We start from the raw sequence: 18,207 nt of genomic DNA, 5'->3' as shown, positions 1-18,207 counted from the left end.
TAAAGGGCTTGCTGTTTGTGAGTTAAAAGTAAATAGTTCGTTTTTTAAACCAAAGGAGATCCTGTAAAATTAATAAGCATGTAGTTTCATCGTGGCAATTCTGTTATACTGAATAAAACAATATTTCAATCTATATTATGGCTACAAAATGATTAAAAACAAGATACTTTGATTCAATGTGCTTTCTATGAACATAAAAGCAGTTTTGTAATTTAATTTAAAGTAATTTTATGCAAAACCAACAGATTATGCAGATTACAGAACTTGATATACCATTTAAAGTTGTGTTTAATCTTGCAAACAAACACTATTAAAACCTCAGGTGAAGCGTCATGTTAAATGCTTAAACAAGATGCATTGAAGGTCTTCAGATTTTAAGGATTGATTTATTGGTTTGTAAATCAATTAGAAAAGCACTGGATGGATATTACAAAAAATCATGAAACAACTAAATCTTGCATGTAAAACCAAAACACAATGATGCGTTCACATATCAAGTTTGAAATGCTAATACTGATGACGATCTCAAAACTCTATTAATCATTTTGGGGTACAGTCAGTGTACATTCAGACAATTGTAATGCACATTTTCACCCAAACAAACACTTTATTTTCCTCACACAACTGCTATTCTTCAGGTGCACCACATGAATGTGATCAGATTTACAGGGGGATTTGCAAAGATGTAATGCCTTGGCAAATTTGATCATTTTATTTGATTTTAATTACAACACTTACTGAAAACAATTCAAAGAATGGTGCATTACAAAAAAAGTGCAACTTAAAGGGATTCAATTTAAGATTCCAAACACCAACGCCATATTTCAATAGGCACATTTCTCAAAACTCACTAAACCAATTTAAATTGATTGTACAACTATGTCAAACATTACAAACTAACTGTGGAGAGAAATACACTTACACTGAAAAACTCTCCAAATAAAAGAAAAGATTTGTTGGGCTCTAAAAAGAAAAAGTACCATGCTACACTGAGTAAAGAAATCAACTAAAGTGTTGATGAACTGGAAACCAGTGTCCGCTCAGAATAAATATCACCTACACTATCAAACACTCTCTTTAGTGTCCACACATTATTGCAGAAGCAAAACAAATAGGTATCTATAAAAACGAAGCACACGGAGGCCCTGTTTAGTATATGTACATCCAAAAGTTCAAAGGCTTTATATCAATAGTCGTCAACCAGGACATTCATTTAAAAACCTCATATACTGTACGTGAACCAGATTGAGATGCCGTTTAATTTAGATACAATAAAAATTAAAATGGAAGCATTAGAACTGGTAAATGGGATAATTACTAGGATCATAGGGAGCAATCATACAGATAAATGCATTTTTACTTTGGATAACAGTGTCAAATGCATGAGCAGGATTTCTTAGAGTAGTCGACATTTGACAATTGTACCGTAGATGCTTAATATCAGGTTATTTCTGCGCAGATTCTCCCTCCCCTATGTTTCAATTATCCAAACACACTGTTCAGAGACTAAATGATGCTCAACATTAAAATGCACAAGACAGAATGGAGCAACTGGCATATCACAGATTTAGCAGTTAGAAACACTGTTAAGCGTAGCATACTGGTCCAGATGATTAATAGCTTAATGTGTCATATTAAAGTGTTTGCCATGAAACGTCAGATGAGAATGTGGCCAAGGATCATATTGCTTGTCGCAGTACCGATTCACAATGACCTTTATGAAGTTTGTGATTCATAAACACCAGCAGAGAAAAAATGGCCGACATATTCATAGTATAAAAGGTCTGTTTTCATCAAGAATGAGAACTGTAAACTGTAACTTTGCAAATGCAAGTCAGTTTAAGGAGTCAGACAATTTAAGACCCAAAATGGAATTTCTTTCATCATTTACTCTTGGTCTAAATCTTTTTGAGTTTCTTTCTTTGGTTGAACACAAATGAAGATGCATTGAAAAATGTGGGGGGGAAAAGCCATTGACTTTCTTTCTTGTTTTATATTCAACAGATGAAAGAAATTCATAAATAATTTCTTGAGTGTCAGTAAATAGTGGAAAAAAATAAATAGTGAGGATTAAAATGTCATTTTTGGGTGAACTTTCCTTTTAAAACCTTGATCTGTTTTTAAAAGCAGACTAGATTCTGATTGGCTGTCAGTATTTTTATACTTATCGACTGGGCAAAAAAGAAACTAATGTAGTATAAAGTAATGTAGGGGTAAAGTAATGTAGGGGTAAAGTAATGTAGGGGTAAAGTAATGTAGGGGTAAAGTAATGTAGGGGCGTTTCATATTTATTACCTGAAATATCAGAATTGTCATTTGAACAATGACTCACAGTGGAACCAAAAGCACTTGAGTCCAAAGGCATTCTTTGCATGATAAAAAATTATTGGGAAATATTTTTTAATGAAAAACCCAATAATTCATAAGTTATGAGAGCAACAAATATTCCAGGATGAGTTTTTTTAATCACTATCAAATCAGGACATGATTGCAAATGTGACATTAATTTCACACAACACTTTAACAAGCAAGAAGTTAATATTGTGTAACTTACATTTTAAAAACAATCTTGTCTGTTTTTTTGGCAGTAAAATGGTTCCAAACAAGCAGAGGAGTGCAGTGTTTGTTCCTAAACTAATCATTTTTGAGTGAGTCAATGATTTAATGATCCATTTACTCAATGAATCCCTAATCAACACAAGCTCTAACTCTGAATAAGCCTTCTTTCATTCAGCACGGTAATGAAATATGTATTTATATAGTGCATTTATTGTGTATGGCCATATACTCAAGGGGGGGGGTATTTCTAAGAAATTCAGAAGTTTGGATCTAATGGACAAACTATTATCTCATGGGACCATGGGAGAGAATTTGTGAATCAAAAAATGAGTGAGGAACTTGCAGTCACCTACAGATTTCCAAAGAGAGGTCTCAGATCAGTCCAGTACAGTAGGATTTAGGACAGTAAATTTGTGTCCAGCTCACAATTCCACTGCCAACGACTTTTACTTAACAGGTCTGGTGTTATGCATGAACTTAGCAATCAGCATTACTTCATAGGTGTGTGCGTGTGTGTATGCTGGAAAATAGCAATTGAAGAACGAAGAAGCCAAAAAACAACAGTGTTTGTGTACCGGCATTACTGGATAGTTTTAAAAAATGCTGGATTTTGGAGCACACGCTGAACTGAGTGCTAGAAATACCAATAGAAGGTTTGTATTACCAAAAAAGTAGTTTTGCAGTTTTGGTACACGATGTCTGACAATGGAAACAGAAATAAGTGCGTAGTGTACTGTATTAAACTGTACTGCAAAACAAACCATTAGTATCATATTTATTTACTTAACGTACCAGCACAAAACACTGCAATATCATCATGTTAAATCATCGGCATTAAAAAAATAAAGAAAAACTTAAATGTGTGTCAAATGTAAATTATTATTTTTTAATGTTATTATTAAATATCACACACCCGTCCTATATGAAAATGATTTCAATGTTATTATTAGAATTGCTGACTCCATATATTTATTGTTATCGTCCTTGATGTAAACGGGCCATTTTACTTTTCATGAGATGTATGACTTTTTATTCAAGCTAGAGTTTTATCATGAGTACCTTAACAGATTAAGAGACAGTTCCCTATTGCAGAATGTTGTCAAGCACTCTCTGGTTTAAAATCGTATTATTTCATCCTATTAGATTTAACCAGTAAATTTGGCCATTCAGCCATTTGTCAGCAACTTCTTTCCACCTTTTCTGTTTTCATGCGTTCCAGGACACAAAGACGAGTATAACTATAAAATATAACAATACTGACCATAATACTGAATATAATACCGACTGATGAGAAGCACTGTTGGCTTCTTTGCTACAGTTCAGGCCACATTCATCAACACAGAAACTGACGAGACTATAATAATACAAACACTATCATTCAAAAACTTGGGGTCAGGAAGAAAAATCTATAATTCACCAAGAACGACTTTCAGTAGAGACTTTAAAAGATTTCTATTTTAAACAAATGCATCAAAGAATCTTAAAAAAAAGTTGCTTTTAATTAAAAATCAAGTAAGTATATTTTATATTGTAATAAAAAGATTTTTACCAACCCCAAACTTTTGAACACTGTAAAATTATGCAAATGAAAGTAGTGCTTATTGGATCTTGTTGAAGCAGTAATACTGAGAGGGTGGTTTGGGCAGTTTCCGAGTAAACATGTCTGAACACAAAAAGTATGTCGACCCCTGACTGTGTGTTTATTTTTAGAGTATAGTAAGAACGAAAAGGAAGTAATTTTTTTTTACATCCACTGCTAATCTATTACGAAGCCTATAAGTGGATGATGGTACATTCAAGAAACAATTCAGCCCTGTCATTTCAGCTCCCTCAGCTTTTTTCTAGGTGCTTATAATAAAAGTGTAAACAGATGAGCAGAGTTATTATTTGCAGTGAAGTCACTACTTGCAGAAAACAGATCTAAATGAATGAGCTGTGTCCAAAAGCAATGATTTGCTGGTTTGGTTCACCAGGATTTGACATTATACTGTAGTACTTAAAACACTGTGCTGACTTGCAACAAAAGACCAAATTATCAGTGTTTCAGCTTCCTTTTAAAGAGTTTGTTTGTCCCAAAATAAAAATATGTCATCATCTTTACCCGTTCAACTCATTCCAAACCTCAAGAATTTTATATATCTTTGGAACAAAAAGGAAGATTGTTTTAATCAAGCATTTGTAAAATAAATTTATTTAAAAGAGTTGAGTGTATCAATTGATTATAGATTTTGCACAAATCAGTGTTTAAATGTGAACAAAGTATTTCAAATCTGCTCAAAGAAAATGAAGCTTGCTTGCTTGATGTGAAAACCAACCAGAGTAATTCTTGCATGTTAGAACCCATGTGGTTTGCTCCCGCAGATCAAGCAGGTATGGCTGAGCTTCTGTTTTTGTTCACAAATCAATGTTTGTGTAATTAAGTCAAAATTCAAAATGTTCATCAAATAAAGCAGTCTTGTATTTTGTTCTTTTTAGGAACATTATGAAGAGAGAGTTGTGATTAAATATACTTTCAATGGAGAGACAGAATACTCTAAGATTTGGGGTTTTGAACAACATGATTGCAACATTTTTATTTTGGGGTAAACTTCAAGTTAAATAACCATAATGTGACATTCTACAACATTTTAGTGCAACATTTCACCCAATATTTAATAGTTGCAATAAGCGGATACAGGTAAATGTATACCCAACCATATAAACTGCTACATGATTTTAAGATCAAATAAAATCTTCCAACCAAAATACTTAAATGATTAAAACAGATAGTTCATCTAAACTGAAAGGTTTTGTCCTTTCATTGACAGGTTAGACAAGTATGTCTCAATCAAATTTCTGGAGGACTACGAGCTCTGCACATTTCCCATGTCTCCTTGACCAAAAACACCGGATTCAGATCATCAGATTATTAGCAGAGAATGAAAGACCTGTAATGGGTGTGTCAGACAAAGGAGGCATCCAAAACATGCAGTGTTGGTGGTCTTCCAGGAACCTGGTTAAGAAACACTGGGTTAGACAACTTCCATTTAGAAGGTGCAGAAATGCAGTGAAAACCACTGAATCTGTTCTTTAATAAAGCAGCATTTTGCTCCTAAATGAATTGCCGATGATTCAATGATCCATTCACTCAATGAACCAATCATTAACATCTTTAAGACTCTATAGAGTAGACAACAAACAGTAGAAGTATACTTCGACAATTCATCTTTCTGAACCTTCAAAGTGAAAATGACTAACGCTGGAAGATTTGATTCCAAATAATATTCAATTATGTTCCGATCAGGGCTGCACGATGAGTCAAAATTGTGAAAAAAAATCAGTGATAGTCATGCTCATCTCGTCAGCAGAAAACAGTTCTGTGATCAGTAGTAAAGCTCCTCTAAAGGTCAGAGAGTGATCTCAAGCAAAAACTCTGAACACCTACAAATAAACCACCCAGAAATTCACTATAGCAATTGCTGAATAAACAGAAGATCGGACTACTTTTATTGACTTAACATGACTAATCATAGGTAAAGAAAATTATAATAAGAGCTAAAAAAAAATCATGAAGTATATGACTCTTATCGCTGCTTAGAATACTTTGCAGTATGTTGAGTGTCTTATTCTGTGTAAGAAGCCACATCATCTCATTTAAAACACTTGACTGCAGTTATGATGCGAGTTCGGCATACACATTTTTTATTAAATGAGGTATTTTCAAATACTTTCTGATGTAGCATCATTAACTACACAGAGCCGTATATCACAAACAGCTGCTATTTCTTCAATTTTATTCTCAAATTATTGCATAGTTTGTCAACTTTGACTCGGTGTAATAAATCAGGCCCGGCCCTAACCATTTTTGCGCCCAAGGCAAGGTTTCAGGTGGCTCCCCGTCACATCGCAGTAAATTCCACTGCTAGTGTACATATAGTCATAAGAAACTAAATAGCTTTTTGATCGACTACTAGAAGCATGAAAAACATCAGATAAATATGCCAATGCAAACCTTATTGCTAAATAGATCTAATATTTACACATTTTCTTGAGGAAGGAATGATGGGGGTAGTTACATTACTATTTTCTATAACATCTATGCCCTTCCATAACATTAGCTGATGTTAAAACTAACAGATAACACTATAGCTATTTATAGATTAGCAACCAATGGTATGCCATACCAGTCAACGTTGGGATGTAAAAAATATGGGACAACAAATAGCTTCAAATTATAGAATTCATATCAAACATTTGAAAAGATTGACAATAAAATAAAAGATTTAGCCTATTAAAATCAATGGCCTATACAGAAATTAAATAAAGCCATAAAATCTACTTCACTCTTTATTGTATTTGCATATTAAAGTTACTATAGTTATTAAGTGAAGAGCAGCAAATGAATCTCTCATTGTGTTTTGTTTTATAAAAGGTGTCACTGTAAGAATGCAGATCTATGATGAAAGCGTTCGACTACTTTAGTAACTGTTTGTGCTCATTTAAGAGAAAATTAGTTGTGTTCAACACGCAGGACAGACATGTTTACATATTTTTAAGTGTATTTGTCTGTTTAAACACACACCCAAATCACCAAAGTATCGCAAACTGTAGAGAAGCTGATCTGGGAACAGTTTATCAAACGGAGCGCATCCGTCAGTCAGCATGCATACACTAAATTCAGAGGTTGCGACGATCGACGCACAGCTTTAATGGAAAGAAAGTGAATGCAGACGTTTTTATATTCATTTTAACGTGCTTTCAAGCCAAAATAAAGTGAAAGCACAATTATCTTCATCAGCTCTTGCAATTCTATCACATTTGAGATGGGCTCTGTATTGATGGTACTTTCACTTTTCATTTAAAGATTAAACACATGGGGGAAATATGGGAAAATTAAACGTGATAGCAGACAAAAGTGTGAGGGTTGACAGATAAATGTCATGCTTATTGTTAATGGGTTATCAATCATCGCTTGGATACGGTAAAATAAGCATCTTTATCGTAACATCACCTCTGTCTTTGTCAAGTTTTTCTTCTTTTCTTTTTTGCCTCCCCTGCGCACCAGGCAGTTTGGGGCCATTTGACATGTTGAGCTTGTCTACCAATCACAAAAAAACGAACAGTGTAGCAAGTAAAGTTTAATTATTGGAATGGGGGGGGTCTTAAGTGATTAGGATATATTATCATTATTTTATACTACTACTACTTAGTAGGCTTTGCACAATGCAGTTAAATTAATGTGGGCGTAATATTTTAAGTCATAATACCAACTAGTTTTACAGTGAAAATTACAAAAAAAAATTTCGTCCCCCTTGCACCCCCCTGGATGTACGACGCCCTTAGCATTTGCCTATACTGCCTATGCAATTGGCCGGCCCTGTAATAAATGCTGTTCCATCTGAAAGCACATGCTGGAGATTTACTACTGATAACAGAACTGGATTTACTGACAAAATGTGCCAGAACCAAAAAAAAACACCTTCGATTAATTGAGCAGCCCTAGCTCCGAAGATCAACACAGGTGGTTTGGAACATGAAGATGAGTAAATGATGACAATTGTCCTTTTGGGAGAACATCTCTTTAAGATTAAATAACCCAAATAAATTAAACCCAAATATGGCAAATACTGAATCTAAGCTTCTACATTCTAACAGCCAAAGCATGTCAAGATATCAAACAATAATTTAAAGCAAATTTGTCTTCAGAACAAAACGAAGCAAAGTCTGATTTCCTGAGTTTTGAATCATTTTCAAACTCCACCGTTACAAGTACAAACTCATTGGCAGTGTCTACTGAAAGCAGCTAAATGCCAGTGGCGCGTGGTACTGCCACAGAATGCATATCAAAGTGTGAGATCCCTGAAAGAAAATGACTGAAGCTAAACAAACAAGCTACAACGTGAAGCAAAGACACTGGAAAACTGGGACACACATCTGATACTGGAACCACTCACCAACCTGTTATGATACAATACTCAGAAACCATTACAATGAGAGGTTAAGTATGAAAGTTGAGTGAAAATGCAGATGTCGTTGATGTCTTTGTGTGAGCGGCGGCCCAGAGGCCTTCAGTGCCTGTGGCAAACCTGTGAGAAGTCCGTTTTTGACGCGTTGCTCACATGTGCTAAGTTATCCCAGTTTGGTGATCTGAAGACTCCCAACTATCCGGATCATATTAATGGCCTGCAAAGACTTTACTTTGTGATAAAAGTCAAACAGCTGGTGTCCGTCCACAAAGATCCTAAAGCGCTGGTGCTCACAATGGATCTCAATCTGCAGGAATAGGAAAGTGAAACGAGATCAAATCAAAAGAAGCCTTTGTCAGTCACTGAGACGCATTGTGGACAGCGTGTTGAAAGGAAGTGCTTGTCTTATTTTGCATGACTGCTTATCTCAGCTCAACATTTGGAAACAGTGACCCATTTTGGGCCCGCATTCAGCCCCAATTCCAAACAATAAGCACTCATTATTGTCCAGCATCTTTCCCCACTTGGCTTGTACAACTCTCTGGCATAAGGAATTATTCTGTAATTGCCTGTTATGGAGGAATAAAAACAAGTACATTGAATTGGCAATATTATATATACATTGTATGTTACAGCTGAAAAACAAGGGTCAGATCGTTCTATAAAGTATTGTTTGAATGCTTTTTTAAATAGGTATTTTATGATTATCTTTATTTGAAATATCAAGTTAAAAGAATTTAAATACCCATTTCAGATTTAATATGTAATGTAATTCTTTCATGATGAAGCTGATTTATAAATTTATAAATGTTGAATCACTGTTTTATTACATCTGGCGCTCAATAAACATTTCTTCTTAATAAAATTATTATACATTTTGCTTCTCTTAGTATTTGCAGAAACTGTAAGAGGTTAGTTTGAGATTACTTAAAAACAAATTTACCAGCATGGACCACACCACACTTTGGGCTAGACTTTATTGTAGGGATGAAGGGGATGGTAAGATAACAATGGGATGAAGGGGAAAGTAAGTGAGAGGATAAACAGTGAACAGGTAGGTAGGTTGATCGGGCGTCCTACGATGATGCCCAGAGACTCAGAGTGAGGGTACTGTCTCTGTAATATTTCGGTAGAGTAATTGGACCAAGTTAATTCCATAACTGATCTGAAGACATAGGTAAAGTCATTTTTTAAATATAAATATTAATTAACTTTTATTAAAAAACATATTAAAAAATGGTTTCCATAATATTCATTTCACAAAATGTGGCAAGGCATTTTAGTATGATTTGATCTCTAAAGTTATTTCAAACCTTTTTTGTTACAATGCTAGCATTTTTAATAAAATAAACAAATTTAATAAAATAAATTAAATCAAAAATCAAATTCCTTGTGCTTACCAGATTATTTTCATCTTTCAATTTAATATTATATTATATATTATCTACCGCTGCTCTGGACTTTTGCTTTGCACAGGTTGGAGATCTTAGATCACAGAGGATGTAGATGTCAGTGTTTCAGCTCATTACCCTAAAAGGCTGGTCCGGGATGAAGGGGAAGTAAGCTATAGGTGCCTCCTCCTCACTCCATTTCCCAGAAACCCGTGCGTTCCTCAAGAACTGCCTTTCAGTGAATCGAGCGCTGAGTTTAAGGGCCACATCAGCGAGCTTTTCATCCTCTTTCTCCTCATTGTGGCCACAGGTTAAACTGATGTCAAAGCTGTGCAGAAAACCAACATTCAGAACTGTATGCACAAAATTACAACTATGCAATGCAACTGAGCATATCCCCACATAAAATGTATTTGTTCTGTGTGAAAACATTTGAGAAATATTTATGTTGTTTTTTTAGAAATAAATTAGATTGTGTCTATATATATAGTTATCTATATATAGTGTCTATATATAAGACTATATAAATACTACTAAATATAGTGTCTATATATCTATAAATAAATTGAATCAGATTTTACAAATACAAACATTAAAATAAAACAAAACAAAATCTGAAAATTGTGTTACAATGGAATGACACAAGGAGAAAGTACTAACCTACTGAAATGTAATACTTTATAAAAAAGGCTTTTTTGGTGATGGCAGCTTAAAAACACCTCTCATATGGAGAATAAAAACGCATGCATTGCTCAGGTGGGATTTTTTTTTTTTTTTTACAGACTTCATCAAAATGATGGTTCAGTGGGTCTCTTTTATCAAATCTGATCTTTATTTTGTATTTTCTATTGAATTTAAGTCAGGTGAGTTTCGCCTCAATTTTCTTTCGCTGAAAGCATTTAAGAGTCTTCTTGGCTGTGTTTTGGACCATTGTCTTGCTGAAATGTCCACCCTGGTTTCATGTTCATCATCCTCATAAGGTATATGTTGGACTGAAGCAGCTAATATTAAATTTACAATGAGGTAGGGTCGAGGTTTGATGATTAACTACTAAGAGCTTTCACTGCCTTTCTCCAGCTCCCTTTCTTCATGTGTTTGATACATTTTCCCAGTGTCATTTCATTTTATTACGCATAACTTAATTTGTTAACTAATTAGTTTGGTTTTAACACATAAATAGTTTTCTTTGGTTGTTATCAACATCTGCGGAAAATTTAAAGTCAACGGCACTATTAGAAATATGTTTTCAGAGAAAAATGGTGATGTGTTCAATAATTATTTTCCCTGCTGTACACACGCGCGCACACACACACACACACACACACACACACACACACACACACACACACACACACACACACACACACACACACACACACACACACACACACACACACACGTTTATTTTTTCATATTTTCATATCCACGTTTAAGGATCATATACAATATGACTAGTCTAGAAAAAAAATAAATTATGAAAGTTTTATAAAATATTCCATCGTCGTACCCTTAATGTAAAAACACAAGAGATCTTCAATGCACTGAGGTTTAAATACTTATTCATCTCTACTACATTCAGTATTTTCAAAGCCCAATAACATACGACTAGCCATCAGTGTTAATAAAACTATGAAAAATGATGCATGAAGCATTAGAAATGGTGTGCTAAAGTGCCAAACAGAACAGATAATCAGCATGCATGAATTTTACATGAATTCACAGTATTTTAGGCCTGCATTGGCATCCATTCACAGTCACACACTGACTGATCTTCACAGTGCACTCCTAATGAATCAGCAGTATGAATTCCTGAGCTGAAATTACACATTAGTACCACTTAACCATTGATATATCACGTCCATAATGTGCATGTTTAAATAAAATGCTGCATCATTACTATTATGTAATAACAGTAAATATAAAATGTATACTAAAATGTGCCTGACAAATGCACAATTATAAATGGTAACAAAAAGTCTTTGATGCTTATATGAAAGTCAGCATAAACTGGAAGCTGCAACCCTATTGTTTTTCGCATTGTGATGCAGTTCCTAGAGCAACTGAATATTAAAAGATAAAACAGTGGGCATGGCTTGTTTTTTTTTTAACTGTGAGCTGATTGAATGTAGTAAAGTAGGCATTTCATTCGGAAAAATCAGGAAAAAAAGGTTTTTGGGTGAGTTATTACAACAACAGAAACCTTGACTAACCATTTCTGTTTGTTGTCAAAACAAAAATTGAAGGGGTGTGGCTAAGTATGTTAACCACGCCCAATGCCTCAGACAGACAGAATCTGAGAATTTAACTGAAAACAAACAAGTGCATTTTTAGATTTCAATTTTAGATTACAAGTACAAACAATTAATTTTTTTCTTAAAGACATGCACAGATGTATTGTTCAACACAAAACTAGCAATGTGAGCTAACGAAATCAATATGGTTAGTTTTGATTTCATGTGTACTTTAAAGAAAAAAATTTATTTATTTATGGTCAGTTAAATCCCATTCTAGCGTGCGTTTCCCGAACAACGACATAACTCGCAGCTGAACTATCATAGTACGATGCATTGTTTGGAAAAAGAAAGATGAAGAAAAGAGGGTTTCCCAAAACTGTACTTTCTCTGTCGCAGATCTATCGTTTGAACCACGTTAGTTATAATGAAAAACGCCAATAATAGTAAAACGGGGTGGTAACAACTTCTTTAGAGAAGAACCCCATGATCTCTTTCTGCCAATTATACTGTTTTATACACACACACGAATTGAAAAAAATAATCCAATATTAGTTTTGGTAAAAACATGCACTCACTTTCTATATTTATTAAAATTGTTGTAAATGGAGCATATAGGGCCTGTGTTCCTTTCCTTTACAAAAATTTTTAGAAAATTACATATTTTATTCTAAAACATAAAATCACCTACAAAAGCCAACACGCATTCTAATAATAAATAAATAAATAATGAGGCTATTTATTAAGAAATGAAATTGAATATTTATTATTTATTAGGAAATGAAAAAAATCCTACTTTGAAATTATTATTATCATTAAGTAGAATATTGTTTAAGTCTACTTTTAGAATTTGACACATGCAAACCACTGCAGAAATGTTCTAACCAACAGGCCCATGTCATATTTAGTACAGAACAAAAGAATTAACGTATGCTGTTTTTTTGTACTCACAAGCTTTGGAGACGCAACATATATTCCGCTTTTTAAATAATAGGTCACCTATAGCTTTCGCCATAAGCCACAGCTGAGTTCTAAATGACATCAATGTTTTCAAAGTGTACAGCGAAGAGAGCACAATTGTAAAAATGAAGATCGCTAAAACTAAACTGTAAAAACACTTTGAAAGCAAATTACATCTAGGAGAGGTGATAATTAATAATTAAACCAGCTTGTTATGAATTAAAATACAATATTATGCATTTCTGATCAAATAAAGGCAGCCTTAGTAAGAATAAGAAACAGTCTTACCAACCCCAAACATTTGAACAGTAGTGCAATATCACAATTGGGTGTTAAATTTTTCATTTCTGCCTTGCCCACTCTTGAGTTTTAATACTGTACAATTGGTGCTGAACTCTAGGTGCTTTATTGAATTATTGGTGCTATATTTAAGGTAACAATAATTAAACTTCCTTATAATGACTGATCGCTAAAACAACAACATATCGCTTGTGGGCCAAAGAAAACATGGTTTAACTTAGCACTTAATTCAAATTACACTAACAAATGTGGTTTCATATGCATAGAAAGTATACTTTTTTATCTTTTAATCGGTGGGTAAGACGGTAAAACTTCTGATAGTTATTTATATATTATATTCCTTTAAAAAATACAAAATGTGACAAGAAACACAATTACATAATATGAAGCAATTTAAAGCTATACTGAACAAACACACACACAAATTAAAAACATATAAAAGAACAAAAACAACTGCAAACTAAAAAAAGCATAAGACTAACCGCCTTCACACACTGTCTTGTGTAAAATAACTGAATGAAATGATTTACAACAGATTACATCAACCACACTAAACTGTTCATTTTCCAGGACACACCCAGTGCTCTCAGTTTGGATATTTGTTCCCTTAACAGCTAATGTAAACACCCATCAACACTAAGCAGTGCTCACTCACACCCATTCAGCGTGTGTCTGAACTCTCCTGTAACTCAACAACCCATTCAATCTAAAACAAGCTCTGGCTGATTCACAAAACACATCACTTCCTCAATCCAAACAGCTCATGAAGCACACAAATACCGTTTCAATAAGATGGCAAGATGTTTATTTGCTATGTGTCTGATGTAACTATTTGCAACTGCTAGAATGTGTACAGTCTGAAATATGCAATCTTTATATGAAAACACACCTGTCTGGCTCTGGATCAACAATGCCCATTATGATGATCTTCTTCCCAGGCCTCATCCCACCTCTTATTCGTCCACTGAATGGAACTGTCTGGTTTATCAGATGATCAAAATCACCATTAGTACAGAAATTACAGTTTAATTCAATTTAAAAAGATTTTTTTTGCATTTTACTCTACCAGAATGCGAGAGATGTCTTCTTTGTCAGGAGAAATTAGCCCAGCGTCTCCAAACGAGATATTAAGATTAAGATCATCTTCTGTGTTCTTCATATGAGAATGAGAAGATGCATAAGTTTAAAGAGCATTGAAACAAGTACAGGATGCATGCAAACACTGTAGCGCAGATGCAAATTTTAATAATATAACGACACGCCTTCACTGCATCTGTTTTCCACATTTAAACACAGAATGTGCACCAAACATATAACTTAAACGCTGAAAAAGACGAGAAACATTCATAATGCGTTAAAATCGTCCACGTCTGCGGCGCATTTCTACACGCTCCTTGTGAATGTCTTTAACTCCCGAGTATGAGGAACGAGTCATCTCTCCTCATGTGATGGATACAGATTTTTCCACTTCGCTTTGTGATAAATACACATTCTGTGATAACTATAATGTTCCGTGTTATGAAAATAGTACGCTTTGTGATATATTAAAGGTATTTTGTGACTTACTATCGCGTCCTTTTCCATGCTCGCCACCGCCATCTTGAACAAAATACCATAGGATGCTTATCAAAGGCGGTCCAGCCCAGGAATCTGTCAGTGCCGTGGCAGACTGGACAGGGAGCTGCAAGGTGTCTAAGTTCAATAAGACAAACCAGAAATCTTCGACAAGAAATAAGAAACGACTCTTATTGTGTCCACGCGTGAAAGAAATATGCTGACACGCGGATTATGGTACGGGTGGAGACGTTAATCCAGCCTCCGAATGAGCCTAATCTGCAGATCTCATTGGATCTGAGCATAATTACAAGAAAAGTAATAAGTGGTCAAATGTATTTATTTATATTTTATGTTTTATTTGCTGTAAAAGTGACAGTTTCTTTGTCTTTTGTGGTATGCGCGTTTATTATTATTATTATTAGTGGGATTTAAAGTATTGTTTGTAACAACTCAGTTTTATTTTGACTGGATATTTAGCGATAGATAAACATTACCTGCATTGCATTTTTTGTTGATTTTGCTGGGTTTTACTGGTTAATTTTGGTAGAAAAACGATGGTCGTTCCAGTATGTTTCTCATCTTTAAAATTTGCGCCTCGTTGAGCTGGAAAAGGGAGACCTCTGGCGGAATTTGGCAGCACAACAAACTGGCCAGCACATTCAACTGTCCTCAGTAAGAATTTGGCCATTTGAATAATAATAATAATAATAATAATAATAATAATAGTTTACAGCTTCACGATTTTTCTAGTCTCTCTTGAAAATAAAGTACATTTAAAAAATCCTGGATAACAACAAAAGCTAAATTAGTATTCAAATTAATTTAATGTGGCCACTTTTGGTGCTTATACTTTTTTATTGGTCTTTTTTTCAAGAGTAAGGTCCAAGATTTAGAATAAAGGTTACTTGTAATTTGTTTTCTCTGTTTAACAACAATACAGTAGGTGAGTAGTGAAAGATGACCACTTTTGTCAGACTGTTGTCTTGCACAGCTGATTGTTAGAATCATGAAAAATATTTGTTATATTGACAAAAACTGATAAACTGAAGTCCCGCTGAAGCAACAGCCAACAGAGCATCCCGCTTGGTCTAATTCGATGGGTTATTTTGACTATTTATGATGGCAAAGCAATCTAAATTGGACAAATTTGCTCATGTATGGGACAAACTTTGGAGCTTTGTCAGTGAGGGGTGGGTCTTCCGAACCACCTGCGCCCCTTGGCTACAGGCCTGACACAGAAATGCCAACTGGCCCAGCCAGGACTTGAACCAGCAACCTTCTTGCTGTAAGGCGACAGCAGTAACAACTGGGCCACCGTGCCGCTTTCTACTAGTTCAAATAAACGTGTATTTTTGGAAGTGATTCTTGAGACGTGGGACAAAACTTCTCATTTCACTTTATTTTTACAAAAAGGAAAAAAAAAATTTTTTACTAAGACAAGGAAACTACATTTTTGTATTTTGCATTAGAGATGGGCGATATCTTATCATTTTCATATCATTTGCAATATAAAAGTAGAAATTTTACACATGTTAAAAACTCCACACAGAAACTCCAACTGATTCAGCCGGGACTCAAACCAGCAACCTTCTTGCTGTGAGGCAACAGTGCTAACCACTGAGCTACATTTAAACCTATTAAATATGGAGTAAATTAATGAAAATAATATAACTGTTATACTATCTAAACATTCACCCACGTCATTAGCATAAATATATAATCTTAGCAGCTACTCAATGCAACATAGGCTCATTCTGGAAATATGGCCCTATATACATTCCTGGAGATCGTGAATTATGTAGCCAGAGCAATGTATTGCTGCATTTCATCTATGAAAACAAATGCTACGGGGCGGTATGATGCTGTTCCTTTTCACGCTTACCAGCTGACTGCTTACCTCCGTGTGGATAATTTTTCCTCTGTTACCAGTTTGTCCAGTAGCTCGACATGTATGTTGGTGGACAAGACACAGAGCAGAGTTGACCGCAACAACAGGGTTCAAGTCCAGTGAAGAACGGTTCCAGCAAGCAGGTAAGAAAAAAACAAAAGCTAAAAAATAAAATAAGCAAGTAAATAACAGGGTGAGAATGTAGGAAAATCTGAAAAAGTGGTGAAAATCTGGGGGCTTTTTTTTTCTGAATTGATTTTTAACAATGCGATTGGGTTTAGGGAACGGGTGGGCTGGTCAATCTTTACTTTTTAAAACACTATTGGTTGGTTTAGGGAAAAGGCCGGATGAGGGAAAGGTTGGTTGGTCAGGCGTCAAGTCAGTCAGTCAATAGCAGCCTCTGGTGGATTTACCTGAGAACAGCAGGCACAAATGGAACTCGCAAGAGAAATTTGAGATCCTAAAAAGTGTATACAGCGGCCTCTGGCGGAGTATGTAATCAGAATGAGCCTGGGCTGCATTTAGAAAAGTAAAGACTTGTGCTGAAGTTCAGATCAAGCTTTAACTTGGTCATGTTGCAAGACAAATTGGTAGAAGTATTTCAAAAACTTCCGATCTGCCATTGCAATTACATAGGACACTATGGAAAAGAAAATAACAAGCTGTTCTATAGGTGAAAATGCCATGTTGATGCCAGGGGTCAGAAAAGAATGATTGCACAGGCTCAGCAAAAATAAAAAAATAAAAAAAATAATAAAAAAAATAAATAAAAATCTCTAAATGTAAACTCGGGTTGAATCTGGAAGCAGAAGAAGAGCACACAGGGTGACAATCCTAACAAGACTAACAAGCTAACAAAGGCTACAATTCTTATTCAATTCATAAAGTCATAGACAATTGGGTAATACTTGCTTGGTCTGATGAGTCTCAAATTCTACTGCAACATTCAGATGTTGGTCAGATTTTGGTGTTAAAGTCTGCATGAACAAGAAATGATGACAGTTTTTTTTTATTATGAGTTTTTTGGAATATTAATTAAGAAAACAATGGGTGTGACTTGTTTTTTTTCTATTGCGAGCTGATTGGATGTAGAAAAGTATGCATTTCACTCAGAAAATCGGGAAAAGGGTTTTGGCAGAGTTATTACAACTTAATTATTACAACACCTTCTCCAACCATTTCTGATGTTGTTATAGCACTGTCAAAACTGACAGCTGGTGGGGCGTGGCTAAGTATGTTAACCCCACCCAGTACCCCAGACAGACATGAACAGAGAATTTAACGGAAAACAAACAGGAAGTCCATTTTCAGATTTTAATTAAAGATTACAAGGACAATTTTTTTTTCTTAATAACATGCACAGATGAATAGTTCTC

General features: G+C 34.7%; 1 protein-coding gene across 11 annotated transcripts in view; it reads right to left on the bottom strand.

Moving 5' to 3' along the window:
• Positions 1–366: 366 nt before the first annotated feature.
• Positions 367–18,207, bottom strand: part of lgalslb (lectin, galactoside-binding-like b) — a 37,558-nt gene continuing 19,717 nt past the window's right edge. For 2 of the 11 annotated variants that reach the window (XM_087277661.1, XM_087277660.1), the window contains 6 exons: positions 17,744–17,808; positions 16,841–16,992; positions 14,453–14,539; positions 14,276–14,364; positions 10,034–10,223; positions 8,102–8,811 (listed from right to left, as the gene is read on the bottom strand). In XM_087277661.1, the coding sequence (XP_087133787.1) occupies positions 8,668–8,811; positions 10,034–10,223; positions 14,276–14,331 (390 nt within the window). In that variant the 5' untranslated portion in view covers positions 14,332–14,364; positions 14,453–14,539; positions 16,841–16,992; positions 17,744–17,808 and the 3' untranslated portion in view covers positions 8,102–8,667. 11 annotated transcript variants of the gene reach the window in all.

Source organism: Danio rerio, chromosome 13 (genome assembly GCF_052040795.2).
Source record: "Danio rerio strain M-AB ecotype USA chromosome 13, GRCz13ab, whole genome shotgun sequence".
Taxonomy (NCBI): domain Eukaryota; kingdom Metazoa; phylum Chordata; class Actinopteri; order Cypriniformes; family Danionidae; genus Danio; species Danio rerio.
The sequence above is the reverse complement of the archived record's forward strand: the minus strand, read 5'-3'. Positions and strand labels throughout refer to the sequence as shown.